Genomic DNA, 20702 nt, shown 5'->3' with positions numbered 1-20702 from the left:
CATTGTCGATATACCCCGTGTCCCGATAACTTCAACACGAGGGGGGGGGGGTTCGACCTACCCCCTCACCGATAACATTATTTTCCCATGTATGTATGTCGTCCTTGTCGATATAACAACCTCCCGGATAACTTCGACGGTGATAACTTAGACCACGGGAGCACCCCCCGGCCCACTCGCTCGACCAAAACTCTCGAGGACACCCAAACACTAGACGAAAACGATGCCGGTCTCCTACCCCCTCCCGCCGCGCCCCTACCCTTGAAGTGTTGCCGAGGCCACCCCAAACCCGGAATAAGCTAGGTCTACGTTTGCCACTAATATATCCACATGCTGTCATGTTTGTGTAATAATTGCCATGTTGTAATATTTGCAGAAACAATGGAGCACGGACGAGACAAGGAAGCAGAAGAGGTGTTCGGGGACATAATCTTAGCCGGAGGTGATGTCTTGTCGTATCTTAACGATAATGATGGTCTGGAAGAACAGGGTGAAGAAGCAGGCTACGATGATCGAATAATGGAGGAGGAAAGACATGATTATGATGACTCCGGTGACCCAATGCTGGTGCAAGAAGGAGCCCGTGGTGAGGGCTCCGGTGACCGAACAGAGTCCGGCCAGGTAAATATATTAGTTAATCCTGTGCTGACTAGCTAATTGATGCATTCGTTGTTTTGGTATGTACACGTATTAATTAAATCTCCTCTTTTATTCTTTTTTCTAGCCCTCCGGATCGAGCACAACTTCGGTAAAGAGACGAGGCCCGAAGAAAAAGTTGTGCTCAGATGAAAGGTTTGAGATCACAGCAATCGCGCGCGACGGCCAACCGATTGAACCCATCCAGACAAAGGAAGCATTTGCTGCTCAGTGCGGGGTTCTTGTTAGGGACAAAATCCCGATCAGCATCCACCAACGGTATAAGCCTAAGAATGAAGACCCTGAGGTGTCTTATGTCAATGATATGCAGAAAGATGATCTTTGGACTGAGCTGAAGGCAAATTTCACCCTACCGCCAGAGAAGGATCCAGAGAAGCCAGTTAAAGAGCAATTAATCAAGTCTCATGCTCTTAAGAAGATGGAAGACCTATTCAGGAGGTGGAAGAATGGGCTGAAAAGGTTTGTCGACAAAGAAGAGACACCAGAATTCATCGGCAAATATGAGAAGATCAGAGATCACTGGCCCGCATTTGTGGCCCACAAGACATCTGAAAAGAGTAAGAAGATGTCGGCGACAAACAAGCAAAATGCTGCGAAGAAGAAGCTTCACCATCGCACAGGGTCAGGTGGCTACTTCAAAGCCCGGCCTAAGTGGGCCAAGGCTGAGAATGATCTGCTTGATAAAGGGATCGAACCAGATACAATGAACTGGCCAGACCGTTGCCGGACTTGGTTCTTCGTGGCTGGCGGAACCTTGGACCCTGTATCAGGGAAGTGCGTTTGGACGGACGAGCAAATGAAAATACCAGTCAAGAGGCTTTAGCACTATATCGATGCAGCATAGCAAGGGACATTCGTTCCAGACAGAGAGAACGACGAGCTCACAATGGCCCTCGGGAATCCTGAGCACCCTGGACGGACACGAGGCACGCCAGGCTCTGTTCCATGGAAGGCTGGTTTTCTAGACGCAGGCGGTTACAAATGCCAAGAGAGGAGGAAAAAAGTGGACCAGACCCAAATTTAGACGCTGCACGAAAGGGTTCAAGCGCTAGAGGAACGAGAAGTAGCTCGCAGCAAGCGACCTGCCGAAACTACCCCCGAAGCTACCCCGCCATCTCAGCGGAGAAGCAGCATGGCTTCCACTGAGCTGCTTCAGCCGGAGCATGTCCTGACGGCCCCTGCTAGCTACCCTGTGGATGCTATCATGGAGTCTCAACATTTCCACCTTATGACGCAATGCCAGAACTTCAAAGTCAAGGCAGCTGTCGGCTCTGTTCGACCTCCTGAACCCGGCACAACTTTTCACTGTCGTCCGATTCCAGAAGGATATGCTAGGGTGACGGTGGACGAAATAACGGATTGATTTGAGGACCTCCAGCTTGACCACCCTACCGGTGAAGGGGAGACTCGGCTGGGTTCTGCTCTGAAGACTCCATGCCTATGGCGGAAGGAGCTCATCAACCTTCTGAACTAGACGCCTCCGCCTCCTCCTCCTCCTCCTCTGGTGATTAAGGGCACTCCGCCTCCTCCTCCGACGAGTGATCAGGGCATTCAGCCTCCTTCTCCGGCTCGTGGCGGCACTCCGCCTCCTTCTCCGCCTGCGCCGGCGCGCCCGAGCAGCCAGCCTTGTCCTTCTCCGCCTCGTCAGTAAGGGCGGAAGAGACCCGCCGCCGCTCTGGCTGCTCCGGCGCATCGTAGTCCTTCTCCTCCGCCTCGTAAACAAGGAAAGAAGACAGCCGCAGCTGCTCCGTCTGCTCTACCGGCGTCTAGCAGCACAGCCAGAGGCAGGAGGCAATACAGATTCGGTCATTCTCTGAAGACTCCAGAGAAGTTACCATACAAGAGGACCCCGGAGGAGAACACGAAGATCGCGCGATCCGAAGTGACGAACTTCTTTCAAGGGGTGAAAGCAAAGAAACATCCACCTCCGGAGGAGAAGGTAGATCCAGTGAAAGCGAAGCGCACTCTGGCTGCCCTGACAAAATCACCAAAGTCTCCGCCGAAAGGCAACTATGAGCGCATTATTGCAAAGACATTTGTCGAAGCAGAGCTAGGAAAGTACTGTCCAGCTCGGGAAGTACTGTCAGTGATCAAAGGATAAAAGAACGACGAGCTGCGAAAAAAAATTGCCCAGCTCGGCGAACAAGCGAACCAATCATGACCCCTGCTCAAGGTGTCTAGCGACATCGTCGCTAATGATCCGAGGATGGTTCCAGGTTATAGCAATCTTGGAGATTACCTGCCCGACGATGTACATTATGATTTCTTGGAGGTGGAGGTACACAGATACGAGTACGGGAAGCCTCTCGTCAAAGATAAAAGATCTCTAACAACGATGATGCGAACATTCCATGATTAGTACATGAAAACCTGCAGAGAGTCTGGGGGAGGAATACTTTGACGCTGAGAGTTAGAGAGGAGCATGACCTCGTCAGAATTGAACTGTTGAATGTTCCATTTGAGGAGTTCTTCTAGTTTTTCAATCAAAAGGCCCCCGATAAAGCAACGGTCACTTGCTACTATATGTAAGTAGTACTACTTCTGTCATTAAGTCTCTCTATATAGGTCAGCTCTTTCATTGCATGTATTTATAATTATCCTCACTATATTATGCAGATTGAAGATTGCCGAATTGAAGAAAAGACAAGTCGGTGATATTGGGTTCATGAACACAAATCTCATAGATGCAACTGAGGTTAAATATCATGCCAAAGATACCGAGGCCAACTTGCTACGATCGTTGGTAATAAATGAAAACAAAGATATAATACTCTTTCCTTACAACTTCAAGTGAGTGTTACTGTCTTGTGCATATTCGGTTTCCCTTATATATTAGTCCAGGTTATAGTAATGTAATTGATGAGTTATGCATGCGTGCGCAGGTTCCACTATATTCTCCTAGAGATTAAGCTTGAGTAGGGACTAGTAACCGTCTTAGACTCGAGATGAAAAGATCCCCAGGAGTATGCGGACATGACTCAAATGCTCGAGAAGTAAGTTAAATCGATCATTATCCACCATATCAGCAACTTTGTTCATTTTCTGATATCAAGTAATTGTTTTCTTTGTCTGGCAGGGTTTGGAGAAAATTCACCAAAAAAGCTCCGGGACTGCCGAAGAAGCTGCAATTTAGACACCCGAAAGTAAGCACTATAGTAGCATGTTCCGCGCATCTCCTAGTGATTCAAGCGCTAGTTTCATCAATACCATTTCGCATGCTTGCTTATCAGTTTGATTGACCTCTATTTCTTGTAAAGTTGTTGTGGCAGGAACAAGGGAATGATTTCTGTGGATACTACGTTTGCGAGTCCATCCACCACACGACCTGTGAACGGGGGTACTCTGACGAACAATATGAAGTGCGTAAGCAATAATATTCACAATTTTATTTTATTACCATCATTTGTGTTGAGTTTCATTTATTCATATATATATATATATATAATTGACCCCCTTGTTCAAATTAGATCTTTCGGATGCGGAATGAACTCCTACCACCAGATCGTATGCGAGCAATTCAAGAGGAATTTGCGGCATTCTTCCTTGACCACGTGATTGCTGAAGACGGAGAATACTATGTGGACCCTGTGTTCATATATAATTAGGAGATTATATTGTAAGAGATAATTATTGTATATATTTAGCCGGTAGTGTCGGATAGATATACGAGAACTTGTTGTTCGACCAATCTCTCGGACAAGGAGAGGTGGTCGATATCACTTCTCTCTGTATGCATATGTTCATGACGATCTTCTGTTTCCTTCATTTGCTTACTAGCTAGCGTGTCTAGTCCTCTCTATACGTATTTATAGCGTCGACCAAGCACGGACATAAGAGAGGACACTTCCCTCTATTAATTAGCTAGCTAACACAATATATGAAACACCTAAATTAAACCCCCAAAACCCCCAACCCCCCCCCCTTTAAAAAAACAAAAACCCCAGCCCCTGAAATACTGACGCGTGGATGCCTATTGGTCCCGGTTGGTGCTACCAACCGGGACCAAAGGCCCTCCTACCTGGGCTCGGCGCACCGGCCACGTGGAGGCCCATCTGTCCCGGTTCGTGTAAGAACCGGCACTAAAGGGCTAGGGCATTAGTAACGACCCTTTAGTCTCGGTTCAAAAACCGGGACAAAAGGCCCTTACCAACTGGGACAGATGACCCTTTTTCTACTAGTGATGGCTACAGTCCCGCGTCAGGCGGGTTGGTGGCCGCTTGGTTAGCGCACTCTGTAGCCACACTCTGTCTCGTCGGAGTAGGTGAGTGCGGACTCCGAGGGGAGGGGAGGGCCGGCTGCTGGAAGCCGGCCCGGCCCCGAAGCCGACTTCCAGGAATGCACCGTCTTCTGGGAGCCCGCAGACAGGTAGGCCCCGCCGCCTGCGGGCCATACTGGTTATCCTTTGCAGTAGCATGGCCCTTGCTGACGAGGGCCATGTCATGAGTCGCATGGCTACAGTTCACCGTCTGGTAGGTAGGTGGCCGCTTGGTCAACTCATACTGTATCCACACTCCTCCGGGATTCAGGGGAGCAGGTGGCCCTATAGCCTCACCCCGTCTTGTCGTAGTGGTTGGGTGCGGACTCTGAGGGGAGGAGGGGTCGTCTGCTAGGAGCCGACCTCCCCCAAGGCCGCCTTCTAAGAATGCTCCGTCTTTTGGGAGCCGGTCGCTTGGTCCTAGCCGGTCCAAGCCGTCGGCCGCTTGTCCGGAAGGTGTTAGGGGCTTTGCTAGCCCCAGTGTCTTGAAATGTCGTTAGGTTCGGATCAGGCTACCCGGGGTCTATGCCCCCGATAGTAGTCCCCGTAGCTGGTGAGGCGCCACGGCTCAAAGCTGGAGTGCCTCAGCAGTTTTCCCCTCTGAGAGATCTAGTGCCTTTGCTTTGTCTGGCTTGAAGAAGCCGCCTGCCAGGAGCCGGCCGAGGCAGAGCCGGCCGCCTGGTGGATTTGAATCGCTGTGGAGGGCGCTGGGCTAACGCCGTCAGGTGACGCGCTTGGCACCGGTTGCACGCTTGCCACGCGTCGCCAACAGGCCAGGCCGGCCTGCCAGCCCACGCATGCGACAGGACGTCGCTATAGGCCCGGGGCCACCACTACAGAGCCTCGGCGCGCGCGTGAATCCGCTGTGGTCGAGGTGGGCGGTTGCCCTTCCTGGGCAAAGTAATGGCGCGCGGGACTTGCAGGGTCTTGCGGGGCGTGGGCGCAGTTAATCCCCACGCCCCCCACTAGGCGTCGCCTTGGCTCCGCCGTTGCCGCCATATAAATAGGGGAGGAGGGGGTGGCCAGAGGCACACGCGCCCCCTCCATCCGATGACAATTTAAAAGTGAGCAACCACCTAATAAACAAAACTCAGAAAAAATAATGAAAACCAAACAAAAAAATTCAAAATATTTTTACTTTTAGTACAGAAATGCATAGTGGTTAGCCTGTCTGTTGGTACTTGGTAGTATAGTACTTCATCCAGAAATACTTATCAAAGAAATGGATGGATCTAAATGTATTTTAATTCTAGATACATTTATTTTTATCTATTTCTTCAATATGTATTTTCAAACTGAGGGAGTACTCAAGGAAGATTCATGTTTGAATCCATTGCACAAATTTCCGTCCTTTTTCCATAAACGCAAAACCTCCACCAAACTTTGCTTGAGACTTTTCTTTTTTGCGGGAAACTTCGCTTAAGATTGACAGTTGTAAAATTCACCGCGTCACATGGAAAAGATCAAAAGACAGGCAGCCTCATTTTAGCGGAGAGTGTAAAAAAAAGGAATACGGTACGTGCTTATCTGAGGAGTCACGTGATCGTACTTCTGTATACAGTTTTACAAATGTGCAGGTTGGACCATCTACAGCCCGGCGCCCTAAAGCTGCCTCAAATATCGGACGGATGGTCCGGTCACGGACTGGTCACAAAAAATGCGATACATACGGACGCATTGAACAGACCTGAAATGTCAAGGTTGACCGTCACCCATATCCAGGCAGAATATGAGACGTATATGGAGCGTTCGGGCGTGTCTGCCACGTCGGACCCGGCAACTTTACCCCACATCAAAATACATCAAATCCATCCCCATGACCTACCGGACCCATTTGCTCTCTCCTTTCATCTTCCTCCTTCGTGACATTCGTCTCATAGCTCCGCCTCCGCGCGTGCTCCGTAGCCGTTCCGAGCCTCTGCGCCGCCAGCACCGGCACAACAGTCCCCTCTCCCGTCCACGCGGTCGGGGATGTCCTCGCCGGCCCGGACGCCACCGCAGTACGTCTGTGTACTATCTTTGTTGTCTGTGTTATCTTCCTTTTTCTGCACTATCATCATTTCAGCAATTTCATCCTTGCACAATTACCATCAGTCCCGTAAAAAAAAGTAATGAACTATGAATAATTAACCACACACAACCAATAAGCCACAAATCTTGTTGTCTGTCTTTACCTTTTTTTAATTTTCAATTGGAAATTTTTCCCCACCAAAAAGCAGCAAATTTTGAATTTTCAATGGCTGCTTTTTTTTTCTCTATGTTCCGTTACTATTTCAAAAGGCACATGAATTGTTCTAATTTGTTATTCTTTGCAGTTTGTTGTCAATATGTGGCTGTCAAACTAATTATCATCAGAAATTGAACTACGAATAGTTGACCACACACAACCAAAAACAACAAATCTAGTTCTCTTTTTTCGATAAAGTGTGGATTTTATTAGCCTCTCGGACTCCGCCTTGCGCCCTATGTGTTCGACACATTGTCCGACCTGGTTTTTTGTGATGTTTTTAGAGAAAGCGATGAATTCCGATGATTCGTCGAAGGAGGAGTATGGACCGTCGGAGCTTGATCAAATGATTTTAAGATGAGTTCTTTGATTCCTCCGATTCCGACGAAGAAGTAGACATGATCATGTTCATGAGCTTGCAAGATGCAATGGACCGGCATGTGGCGCATATTCTCACCTTCAAGGGCTCAATCGGGATAGGGTGTCCGGAGCACGACTACTGCAAAAGGACTACTTTGGTCCGAATACAACTTTTTTGGATGATCCATGGTTTCATCGCCGTTTTCGCATGCAGAAACCATTGTTTTTGCGCATTATGGAGGGAGTGGAGGCACACGAGGACTACTTCAAGCTCAAAAGGTATTGTTGCAGCCAACATTCTTTCTCTGCTAAGGTGAAGTGCATGACTGCTCTGAGGATGCTTGCACTTGGTACTGCTGCCGAAGCCGTTGGTGAGATGGTCAGGATGGGGGAGAGCACATGCCTAAAGACTACTGTGAAGTTTTCCCACGCCGTGGTGCAGTTTTTTGGAGCAGAGTATCTGAGAGAACAAAATGCGGAGGATGCAGACAAGTTGTTGGCTATTGGAGATGCCAAAGGGTTCTAAGGAATGCTTGAATCAATTGATTGCATGCATTGTCAATGAAAAAACTCCCACAAAGGTTTGTGGGGATTGTATGGTCACACCAAAGAGACCACCATCATACTAGAAGCGGTGGCATCACATGACTTATGGATTTGGCAAGCTTTCTTTGAAATATCGGGATCTCATAACGACATCAATGTGCTTCAACGATCTCTGGTGTTCAGGGTTTTTCTAATGGGTAATCACCACTGTGCAACTACACTGTCAACGACTGTGACTACAACATGGCATACTATCTTGCCGGCGACATCTTTCCTCAGTGGGCGGCGTTTGTAAAGACCATATCCGAACCACAGGGCAACAAACAAAGCCACTTGCAACAATGCAGGAAGCAGCTAGGAAGGATGTGGAGAGGGCATTCAGAGTGCTTCAAGCTCGTTGGGGAATTGTTCGTGGAGCTGCAATTATTTGGGAATCATGAACTTTGTGGTGGCTCATGACATGTTGTATTATTTGCACAATATGATTGTCGAGGATGAGGGTGATGGCATAGTCCAACCCAATGATTTTGAAGTACATGGAAAACATGTTCAAATCTCAGAAGATCAAGATGCAGCTCAACATATGAACTTTCTACAGATGCATTAGAATATTCGGGATCAGTAGGTGCACGAACAGGTTACTCAATGATCTTGTGGAGCATATGTGTACCCACAATAGAAACAAAGGCCTAATGTCTGAGTTGTGCACCTAAAATAAATTTTATGCAAGAGCAATGTATTTTCGGTACCAACATTTGTTATTTGCATGCGACATTGGCATGTATGATGGACGTGCATGGATTTGAGAGTCCGGACTTGAGATATGTGGATGCCTGGCAGAAGATTATTGTGAACGTTGTATGGGAAGCAAGAATTTTTCTATGCTCACCAAGATCAATCTAGGAGATGACCATCTACGATAGGAGAGATTTGATCTACATACTCTTGTAGACCGCTAAGCGGAAGCGTTAAGAAACACAGTTAATGTAGTCGAACGTCTTCGCGATCCAATCACGATCTGTCCCGCGAACTTCTTCGCGATCCAATCACGACCCGTCCCGCGAACGTCTTCGCGATCCAATCACGATATGTCCCGTGAACTCCCGATCCAAGTGTCGAACGGACGGCATCTCCGCGTTCAACACACGTACGGCTTGATGACGCCTTCACCTCCTTGATCCAGCGAGCGATGCTGAAGTAGTAGCTCGAGTCCTCCGGCAGCATGACGGCGTGATGGCGGTGGTGGTGGAGAAATCTCAGCAGAGCTTCGCTAGGCACTATGGAGAAGAAGATGGACTACGAGGGAGAAAAAGGGCAGCGCCATGGCGTGGGGATGTGCTCAAAAGGTGCGGCTGCCCTCTCTCTACCTCTCTATATATAGGGGGAAGGGAGGAGGAGGGGGCGCCCAAGATCCAATCTAGGAGTGGCGGCCAAGGCAGATGGGGCGCCCCCCTAGGGAAACCCTAGGGTGGCTTGCCCCCCAAGCTAGGTGGAGGGGACCCTAGATGGAGCGCCCCACCTCTCCTGGTTACGTGAGATGGGGTGAGAGGGGCGCTCAGCCCCTTAGTGGGCTGGTTTGCCCCCTCCCCTTGGCTCATGAGGCCCCCCAACACTAGCCGGGACCCCCCGAAACCCCTTTCGGTCATAGTGGTCATCACCCGATACCCTCGGAACAATTCCGGACTCCAATACCCTTCGTCCAATATATTGATCTTCATCTCCGGACCATTCCGGAGTTCCTCGTCAGGTTTGGGATCTCATCCGGCACTCCGAACAACCTTCGGTAGCCACCATAATGACTCAACTATACTTATACACTACTACGGAAAAGCCTAGCAGTAGCACGGGTTTTGGGTGTATCAGTAGCGCGGGCTCCCGCGCTACTGATACGGCACCACAGCTAACTTGTAGCAGTAGCGCGTGTATAATCCTCGCTACTGCTACTTCTGATAGTAGTAGCGTGGTTGACGCCCGCGCTACTACTACATAGCTGTAGCGCGGGTCAGGGCCCCGCGCTACTACTAACTAATTAGGAATTAAAAAAATAAATTCCATACATGGTTGCTGCTGCTGGGCGTGATCGTCCTCTCCAACCATGGTTGCTGCTGGTCTTGGAGGGGATGAAGTTGTCCATGGTGATGGTGGCTCCCCACCCAACTCATTCCCGCACCTCTCATCTCTACTACTGCTACAAAAGAAGAGAAAATTATTTGAATGAGGAAGAGAGAGATGGAGAGGACTAGGAGGAACCCACTGGTGGACGCCGAGGTTGGAGCCGACGCTCGAAACCTAGATGAAGTCTGGTGACCTGCTACTGCTTGTCGTAGGACCCTTGACCATGGTGCTCGCATGTCCTCAGGAGGCCTTGTCTCGGCAAGGAGGTGCAAGTGGCTGCATCCATGTTGGATCTGGCCGCCGCCATGGACGATGCTCTGCTGGTTTCCCTCTCCTTCCACTAGCGGAGAAGGAGGAAGGAGGGGTCGGTTAGCGGGCTGCGATGGGAGAGGAGGTCACCGAATTTGGGGAAGGCGCCGACGTGTGAGATTGGTGACGGCGGTGGGTGAGGATGGGAATCACAGGTGGGAGGAGAAGGGGAATGGGAGAATGTGGGAGAGAGAGGAGGGTGAGAGGAGGGATTCAGCCGAGGATATGGGGACTTCACCTACCTTTTACTTAGTATTAGCGAGGGGTATAAACCCGCGCTACTACTATCAACATAGTAGTAGGGCGGGTCCATACCCATTGCTACTACTATGGCATGTCCCGGGGGGCACGGTAGAGACTGCTTATAGTAGTAGCGAGGGGTAAAAACCCACGCTACGTACGACTATCAACTAAGTAGTAGCGAGGGGTGTTGACGCTCAAAAGTGGCACAGTTATAAAGCTGTGTTCGAAATACTGAGATTTTGTTTTCAGAACGCTATTCGGCTGATTGCGCCCCCAAGATGGCCCCATATGGAAAAATGATCTACGCGAATTGTCTTCGTCTCGTCGAAACAATTGATTTTGATATAAAAATTGTCTCAATCTGACTTCGTATGCAAAAGTTAGAGGCAATACTTGGCGGACCGGTCCTGAGTGAAACGCAAGGGACCAGAACCCACCTAGCTGATGTCTGATGAGTCGCGTTAATTATACGGCCTTTGCCCGCTGAATGAAGCTTGCCGGCCGAGTAAGAAGCTTGCCAGCGCAATGAAAAGCTTGCCGGCATGGAAAGCTTGCCGGCACGAAATGTTGCAGGCGTGGAAGCTTGCCGTTGTGAAAGCTTGCTGAGGTAAAACCTTGCTGGGGTAGAAACCTTGCCGGTGTGGAAACCTTGCCGGGGTTGAAACCTTGCCGGCCTGGAAACCTTGCCGGGAAAGTGGAGGCTGTCAAAGTCAATCCGACCAGAAGTGGGAGATGGGCTCGAAAGATTATTCAGATGACCTCGGATGGAAAAGTATTATACACGGAAGTTGTGCATATTGTCGAAACTGTCAACTTTTCTTTTGGAGTCATCATTGTCAGAGGTAGTATACGTTCTGCAAAGTTGTTAGAAGACTCAGACTGTTCAGAAAACTGCATAATTGAATCCGACCCACATTTAAAGATGGGCCCTGAAAGTCATAGAGATGGCCTTAAAAGGAGAAGTGGCCCGCGTTGCATTATGCAGATCATCAAGGCAGACAAGTTTGATGTTGAACTCGATTCCATCTGAGTTAGTATGCGATTTCTACGGCCGGCGCAAGAAGCAGGATAGAAGTATGGGACAGATTCGGGCTTAATCCGAGTTGGACTGAAACTAGAACTGTAGGACGTGAATTGATGTAATTTTCTTGTAAGAAAAGCCTAAATGAATCCTTTACTTGTATCGGAAGTCCAACTTCATCTTATATATGTTGGGGATGATGGCCGATTGAAACAACACACAAGGGAACAAATCAATATACTATTTTTTCAATCTACGTTTTATCTCTCCACCGTTTTTCTGTCTCGTTCTTCGCTGTTCTTCGTGTTTGAGAGCCGCGAATCACGAGGCCCTAGGGGCGAGAGAATCGACCTAGGGAACCCCATAGCCGCCGCACTCCCTACAGGGGGTGTGGGGTTTCGGGTCTGCAAAAGCGCCCGTCGACTGTCCTGCGTATCGCGCTATCGGTAGGGTCTCCTTCGACATGAGCTGTGGTGCATCACCCTCAACGTCGAGGGTACACGTGACGTGTTCGTGTGTCAACACACTTTTTGGCGACTCCGCTGAGAAAGAAAGATCAAGAATCATCATCAACCATGTCTAATCTCCCCAAGCCCTCAGAAGTTAGCGCCGATAACATCATTAAGCCCGGTCTTGATGAACTATCGGATGAACATCACCAAGCCTACGAAGCGCGCAAGAAGCAGCATGAAGAGGTTTTTGAGGCGCTCAAGAAGAAGCGCGAGGAGGACGATTTGGAAGCGTTTCTTTCAAGTTTCAAGAAGGACCATCAAGGCAACATCACTCTGGTTGGAACGTCAATTTCCCTCCTCTCATTGATGAACAAGATGAAATCACTGTAAGTAAAGTTTTTTCTCCAGAGCAAGTGGCTTTGATTGAAAGTCTTGTTAGTATGGGTAATGTGATTAAGTACAATTATTTTATGGCAAATACTAATGCTAAGAAAAATATGCCTCCGTCATCTAATGGTACTGTTGGTGTATCTGAAAACCCTAGTCCAACTTTTCCTATTTCATCGGCACCTCCTATACAACAACAATATAGTATGCCATTGAATTTTTATCCTAGTCAAACCAACCAGCTTGTGGCTGCACCTGCATATCCCAGTCCTATTATGAGTGTGCCCAATTCGGCGTCAATGCCAAATTAGTTTGTCACAGCACCCATTGGCGCAAGCATGTTTGGTCTTCCTCTGAATTATGGTTCGGCACCCATCCCACAAGTTGCAGCAATAGCTAGTACTCAGGTTGCTCCAATGTCATTGCCACAAACATCTTCATCTACCTCGGATCCAATTTTAGCCAAATTAAGGGAGGATTTGCATAAGATGTTTCAAGAAACTTTCAGAAACGAGCCGAAAGTAAAGAGTCGTGTATACCAAAAGCCTTATCCTAAACACTTTGATGCAGTTTTTTACCCTCAAGGGTACCAGGTTCCTGATTTTGTTAAATTTAGTGGAGAGGGCACAAAAACAACTTGGGAGCATGTGAGTCAGTATCTAGCATAGTTGGATGAAGCAGGTTCCATAGAAGAGTTGAAAGTGCATTTATTTCCCTTGTCTTTAACTGGCACCGCATTTTCATGGTTTGCTGCTTTACCACATGGCTCAATTCTCTTATGGTCTCAATTAGAGAATAGTTTCGTGATCACTTTTATAGCGGCGATAATGAGCTAAAGTTGTTACAGCTTACATCGGTTAGGCAGAAACATGATGAATCGGTCACCAATTATGTCAAGAGATTTATAGATATAAAAAATCGGTGTTATAGCTTACTGATAACCGAGAGAGACTTGGCGGATCTTGTTCTTAATGGTTTGAAAACTCACATTAAAGAGAGGCTAGAAAGTTATGAGTTTTTGAGTGTTAATCAAGTCTTACAAAAAGCTTTGGCCCAAGAGAGTCGAAGTAAAGAGGTCCATAGGACTACAACCGATCGTCCTAGAATGCATATGGTTGAACACAATGATGATAATTCGGACGATGAGGTTTATGTCTATACTACTGAATTTGTTTGGTCCTCAAAGGCCAAACCCTATACATGCAATGCTCTTAAGCCGATTTGCAAGGGTCATGATGATGAGATGAAGTTCACTTTTGATATATGTAAGTGTGACGGAATATTTGATGCTCTCTTGCAATAAAAGATGATTAGAATATCACCCACCATACCGCCGTTTGAGGAGCTAAAACGGCACGCTTATTGCAAGTACCATAATTCATTTTCTCATGCTACTAATGATTGCAATGTTTTTTGATGACAGATACAATCGGCCTTAATGATGGACGATTGAATTTTGCTGAGATACAAGTTGATAAACAGCCCTTCCCGATAAACACCATGGACTTGGAGGGAAAGAAAATGTTAATTCGCTCTAGCATAGCCGAATCTGCTAATAAAGATAATGTTGTTATTGGTGAATCCAGGAAATGCAAGGAGGGCAACAAAGTCTTGGGAAGAGAGGTTGTGCTTGATAAGCAATCCGATGGCAAGGAAGTATTGAAGATCACCATAAAAAATCCTGCACTTGGGGGGCAACCACAAGTACAAGAAGATCCTAATGTTAAATTCATCAAGCCCAAGAATTCAGAAGTTGGCAAGTGGGGAAAGAGTGAAACTAAGCGCAAGTGAATCAAGCCAACTTTTGATATGCTGCTATCCAAATATGCAAGTCAAGCGGCTGGTTCTAGCTCTAATCGGCTATCATATGCATAGTGTTCAAGACCACCTCTGGAACAAGAGTTTCGACACTATGCAAGGCTATATGGGTCATGGGCACCGACACCATGGATGTCACAACCCTCCCATGTGCCATATTACATGAGATACTCCAATAGAGGATGATGGCAGCCCCCAATGGCTCCTTATGCTTTCCGTATGGGGTGGGCAGCACCGACAAGGCCTGCTCGTGAGAGTATTTATTATCCCACACAAGGTCGTTTGAGCTATGGTGCTAATCGGCCAACAAAAATTTCTCCAAGTAAGGCCAATAAAAAGGTGTGAAGTGACCTAATACGAAAATTTCAGAATGTGACATGCAAAAGGAGATCGAAAAGCCAGTTGTTGGTAATCTGGCTACTTCTAATGGCGATATTCTTATTGTTCAGCAGGGTTCCATGGTTAATGATCATGAGGCAAGCACAAGCAAGGCCAAACCAAGGGATTCCAAACATATTCAACCTAAGTGGTGTCCTCCTGGTTTAACTAAGATCATGAAAAGGAGATTACAATGAATGAGGAACCAAGATAAGGTGGGGCACAAAGAGGAAAGGCAAAGGGATGAATTGTTCAGTGAAATTCGGCCCATGGCACTCACAAAACAAGTGTGGATGCCTAAACAGAAACAAAACACAGATGCTTCTACATTAGCTGTAGCAGCACCTTCACCACCAAAAGAGGATGATGCCACCCCTATTACATCGTCCACACCACCTGAAACATCCCCTTCAACTGAGGAATCTTTAAGCCCAATGTACACATTGGGAGACGAAGATGAGATGGTGCATTATTAATCTATGCCGGTTCGGGATGGTATGAATATTAATATGGTATATTGCTTACCTACCGAGTTTGGTGCTATAGTGAAGAAGGGGAGGTAGCCAGCTGTATTTTGGTCCTAAGAATGATATCTTCGAGAAGCCAAAAGAACCTGTGAAACACTTGAAGCCATTGTACCTCAAAGGTCATATTAACAAATCGTCGGTTGCTAGGATGCTCGTTGATGGTGGTGGTGTGGTAAATCTTATGCCCTACTCGGTCTTCAAGAAGTTCGGGTTAGATGATGATGCATTGATGAAGACCAATATGGTACTTAATGCATTTGAGGGTAAAGAAAAGACAGAAGTCAAAGGTGTGATGTGCATGGAACTCGCCGTGGGAAGTAAAACTTTGGCCACCACATTATTCATCGCTGAGGTGCAAGGTAACTATAATGTTATATTAGGCCGCGACTGGTTCACGCTAACCAATATGTGCCATCTACCATGCATCCGTTTTTAATACAATGGGTCGATGATGAGGTAGAAGTCATTCACGCGGATAATTCGGCTTGTATTGCTTTGGCCGATGCATCGGTTGATTGGAATCATCCCGATGTTACTTGTTTAACAGGGCGTGACATCTCGGAGTTTTATTTCCTTAGTGCTACAAGGAACGGGTTCATTCCCATCTCTTTAAAGCCGATTGGTCGTAATCGGTTACAAGGTATGATGTGAACAAGAAGTTACAATCAATGGCTGATATAAAATTTTCGTCCTAAGCACATATAAATGGTCGATGGAGTGTTGACATCGTCCTTGGAACCAACATGGTGTAATTTATTTTTCGGCATGCTAGCTTTACCGAAAAACAGGGGGGCATGTGTTGTTGCTCAAAAGTGGCATGATTATAAAGTTGTGTTCGAAATACTGAGATTTTGTATTCAGAACGCTATTGAGCTGATTGCGCCCCCAAGACGGCTCCATATGGAAACATGATCTACACGAGTTGTCTTCATCTTGTCCAAACGATCGATTTTGATATAAAAATCGTCTCAATCCGAGTTCGCATGCAAAAGTTAGAGGCAATACTTTGTGGACCAGTCCTGAGTGAAACGCAAAAAGACAGAAACTTTCTGCTCACGAAAACAATTTTTAAAAATCACCAGAAAGTGACAAAATACTGATTCAAATTGCAGTAGATCAATAATCAAATTATCCAGGTCTTCCTATTTTTGCAGATTTTTCTGAGTTCCAGAAGTTTGTGTTTCATGCAGATTACTACAGACTGTTCTGTTTTTGACAGATTCTGTTTTCTATGTGTTGTTTGCTTATTTTGATGAATCTATGAGTAGTATCGGAGGGTATGAACCATAGATAAGTTGGAATACAGTAGATATTACACCAATATGAATTTAGAATGAGTTCACACTGAAGGAAATATGCCCTAGATGCAATAATAAAGTTATTATTTATTTCCTTATATCATGATAAATGTTTATTATTCATGCTAGAATTGTATTAACCGGAAACATAATACATGTGTGAATACCTAGAAAAACAGAGTGTCACTAGTATGCCTCTACTTGACTAGCTCATTAATCAAAGATGGTTATGTTTCCTAACCATGAACAAAGAGTTGTTATTTGATTAACGGGATCACATCATTAGTTGAATGATCTGATTGACATGACCCATTCCATTAGCTTAGCACCCGATCGTTTACTATGTTGTTATTGCTTTCTTCATGACTTATACATGCTCCTATGACTATGAGATTATGCAACTCCCGTTTGCCGGAGGAACACTTTGTGTGCTACCAAACGTCACAACGTAACTGGGTGATTATAAAGGAGCTCTACAGGTGTCTCCAAAGGTACATGTTGGGTTGGCGTATTCGAGATTAGGATTTGTCACTCCGATTGTCGGAGAGGTATCTCTGGGCCCTCTCGGTAATGCACATCACATAAGCCTTGCAAGCATTACAACTAATGAGTTAGTTGTGAGATGATGTATCACGGAACGAGTAAAGAGACTTGCCGGTGACGAGATTGAACTAGGTATTGAGATACCGACGATCGAATCTCGGGCAAGTAACATACCGATGACAAAGGGAACAACGTATGTTGTTATGCGGTCTGACCGATAAAGATCTTCGTAGAATATGTAGGAACCAATATGAGCATCCAGGTTCCGCTATTGGTTATTGACCAGAGACGTGTCTCGGTCATGTCTACATTGTTCTCGAACCGTAGGGTCCGCACGCTTAACGTTACGATGACAGTTTCATTATGAGTTTATGTATTTTGATGTACCGAAGGTTGTTTGGAGTCCCGGATGTGATCACAGACATGACGAGGAGTCTCGAAATGGTCGAGACATAAAGATCGATATATTGGACGACTATATTCGGACACCGGAAGTGTTCCGGGTGATTTCGGAGAAAACCGGAGTGCCGGAGGGGTTACCGGAACCCCCCGGGGAAGTATTGGGCCTTAGTGGGCCTGAGGGGAGAGAGAGGGCAGCAGCCCAGGAGGTGGTGCGCCCCGACATGGGGAGTCTGAATTGGACTAGGGAGGGGGGGCGCGGCCCCTCTTTCCCTCTCCCTCTCCCTCTCCCTCTCTTTCCTTCCCCCTCTTTCTTCCTAGTTGGACTACAAAAGGGGAGTCCTACTCCCACTAGGAGGAGGACTCCCCCCTCCCTTTGGCGCGCCCCGTAGGGCCGGCCGGCCTTCCCCCTTGCTCCTTTATATATGGGGGCGGGGGGCACCCTAGGACACACAAGTTGATCTTCGTGATCATTCCTTAGCCGTGTGCGGTGCCCCCCTCCACGATATTACACCTCGGTCATATTGTAGCGGTGCTTAGGGGAAGCCCTGCGACGGTTGAACATCAAGAGCGTCACCACGCCGTCGTGCTGACAGAACACCTCCCCGAAGCTTTGCTGGATCGGAGCCCGGGGAGCGTCATCGAGCTGAACGTGTGCCAAGAACTCGGAGGTGCCGGAGTAACGGTGCTTGGATCGGTTGGACCGGGAAGACGTACGACTACTTCCTCTATGTTGCGTCAACGCTTCCGCTTCGGTCTACGAGGGTACGTAGACAACACTCTCCCTTCTCATTGCTATGCATCACCATGATCTTGCGTGTGCGTAGGAAATTTTTTGAAATTACTATGTTCCCCAACAGTGGCATCCAAGCTAGGTTTTATGGTTTGATGTTATATGCACGAGTAGAAGGCAAGTGAGTTGTGGGCAATATAAGTCATACTGCTTACCAGCATGTCATACTTTGGTTCGGCGGTATTGTTGGATGAAGCGGCCCGGACCGACATTACGCGTACGCTTACGCGAGACTGGTTCTACCGCCGTGCTTTGCACACAGGTGGCTGGCGGGTGTCAGTTTCTCCAACTTTAGTTGAACCGAGTGTGGCTATGCCCGGTCCTTGCGAAGGTTAAAACAGCACCAACTTGACAAACTATCGTTGTGTTTTTGATGCGTAGGTAAGATTGGTTCTTGCTTAAGCCCGTACCAGCCACGTAAAACTTGCAACAACAAAGTAGAGGACGTCTAACTTGTTTTTGCAGGGCATGTTGTGATGTGATATGGTCAAGACATGATGCTAAATTTTACTGTATGAGATGATCATGTTTTGTAACCGAGTTATCGGCAACTGGCAGGAGCCATATGGTTGTCGCTTTATTGTATGCAATGCAATCACGTTGTAATGCTTTACTTTATCACTAAGCGGTAGCGATAGTCGTGGAAGCATAAGATTGGCGAGACGACAACGATGCTACGATGGAGATCAAGGTGTCGCGCCGGTGACGATGGTGATCACGACGGTGCTTCGGAGATGGAGATCACAAGCACAAGATGATGATGGCCATATCATATCACTTATATTGATTGCATGTGATGTTTATCTTTTATGCATCTTATCTTGCTTTGATTGACGGTAGCATTATAAGATGATCTCTCACTAAATTATCAAGAAGTGTTCTCCCTGAGTATGCACCGTTGCAAAAGTTCTTCGTGCTGAGACACCACGTGATGATCGGGTGTGATAGGCTCTACGTTCAAATACAACGGGTGCAAAACAGTTGCACACGCGGAATACTCATGTTATACTTGACGAGCCAAGCATATACAGATATGGCCTCTGAACACGGAGACCGAAAGGTCGAGCGTGAATCATATAGTAGATATGATCAACATAGTGATGTTCACCAATGAAACTGCTCCATCTCACGTGATGATCGGACATGGTTTAGTTAATTTGGATCACATAATCACTTAGAGGATTAGAGGGATATCTATCTAAGTGGGAGTTCTTTAGTAATATATCATGAACTTAGTACCTGATAGTATCTTGCTTATGTATGTTTGATTGTAGATAGATGGCCCGTGTTGTTGTTCCATTGAATTTTAATGCGTTCCTTGAGAAAGCAAATTTGAAAGATGATGGTAGCAATTACACGGACTGGGTCCGTAACTTGAGGATTATCCTCATTGCTGCACAGAAGAATTACGTCCTGGAAGCACCGCTGGGTGCCAGGCCTGCTGCTGGAGCAACACCAGATGTTATGAACGTCTGGCAGAGCAAAGCTGATGACTACTCGATAGTTCAATGTGCCATGCTTTACGGCTTAGAACCGGGACTTCAACGACGTTTTGAACGTCATGGGGCATATGAGATGTTCCAGGAGTTGAAGTTAATATTTCAAGAAAATGCCCAGATTGAGAGATATGAAGTCTCCAATAAGTTCTATAGCTGCAATATGGAGGAGAACAGTTCTGTCAGTGAGCATATACTCAAGATGTCTGGGTATTGTAATCACTTGATTCAACTGGGAGTTAATCTTCCGGATGATTGCGTCATTGACAGAATTCTCCAATCACTTCCACCAAGCTACAAGAGCTTCGTGATGAACTATAATATGCAAGGGATGAATAAGACTATTCCCGAGCTCTTCGCGATGCTGAAAGCTGCGGAGGTAGAAATCAAGAAGGAGCATCAAGTGTTGATGGTCAACAAGACCACTAGTTTCAAGAAAAAGGGCAAAGGGAAGAAGAAGGGGAACTTCAAGAAGAACAGCAAGCAAGTTGCTGCTCAAGAGAAGAAACCCAAGTCTGGACCTAAGCCTGAAACTGAGTGCTTCTACTGCAAGCAGACTGGTCACTGGAAGCGGAACTGCCCCAAGTATTTGGCGGATAAGAAGGATGGTAAGGTGAACAAAGGTATATGTGATATACATGTTATTGATGTGTACCTTACTAATGCTCGCAGTAGCACCTAGGTATTTGATACTGGTTCTGTTGCTAATATTTGCAACTCGAAACGGGGAGTACAGATTAAGCGAAGATTGGCTAAGGACGAGGTGACGATGCGCGTGGGAAATGGTTCCAAAGTCGATGTGATCGCAGTCGGCACGCTACCTCTACATCTACCTTCGGGATTAATATTAGACCTAAATAATTGTTATCTGGTGCCAG

The 20702-nt window shown here is 46.9% G+C and overlaps 1 protein-coding gene across 1 annotated transcript in view; it reads left to right on the top strand.

Moving 5' to 3' along the window:
* The window catches only part of LOC123152736 (probable leucine-rich repeat receptor-like protein kinase At5g49770), a 47094-nt gene extending 39069 nt beyond the window's left edge, over positions 1 to 8025 (top strand). The window contains exons 6-8 of the mRNA XM_044572212.1: positions 6490 to 6688; positions 6793 to 6912; positions 7714 to 8025. Of these exons, the coding sequence (XP_044428147.1) occupies positions 6490 to 6688; positions 6793 to 6912; positions 7714 to 8025 (631 nt within the window). The remainder of the gene's footprint in view (positions 1 to 6489; positions 6689 to 6792; positions 6913 to 7713) is intronic.
* The last annotated feature ends 12677 nt before the right edge of the window (positions 8026 to 20702 follow it).

This window comes from Triticum aestivum, chromosome 7A, assembly GCF_018294505.1.
Source record: "Triticum aestivum cultivar Chinese Spring chromosome 7A, IWGSC CS RefSeq v2.1, whole genome shotgun sequence".
NCBI lineage: Eukaryota > Viridiplantae > Streptophyta > Magnoliopsida > Poales > Poaceae > Triticum > Triticum aestivum.
Note: the sequence above shows the minus strand (reverse complement) of the source record. Positions and strands in the feature narration are given on the sequence as shown.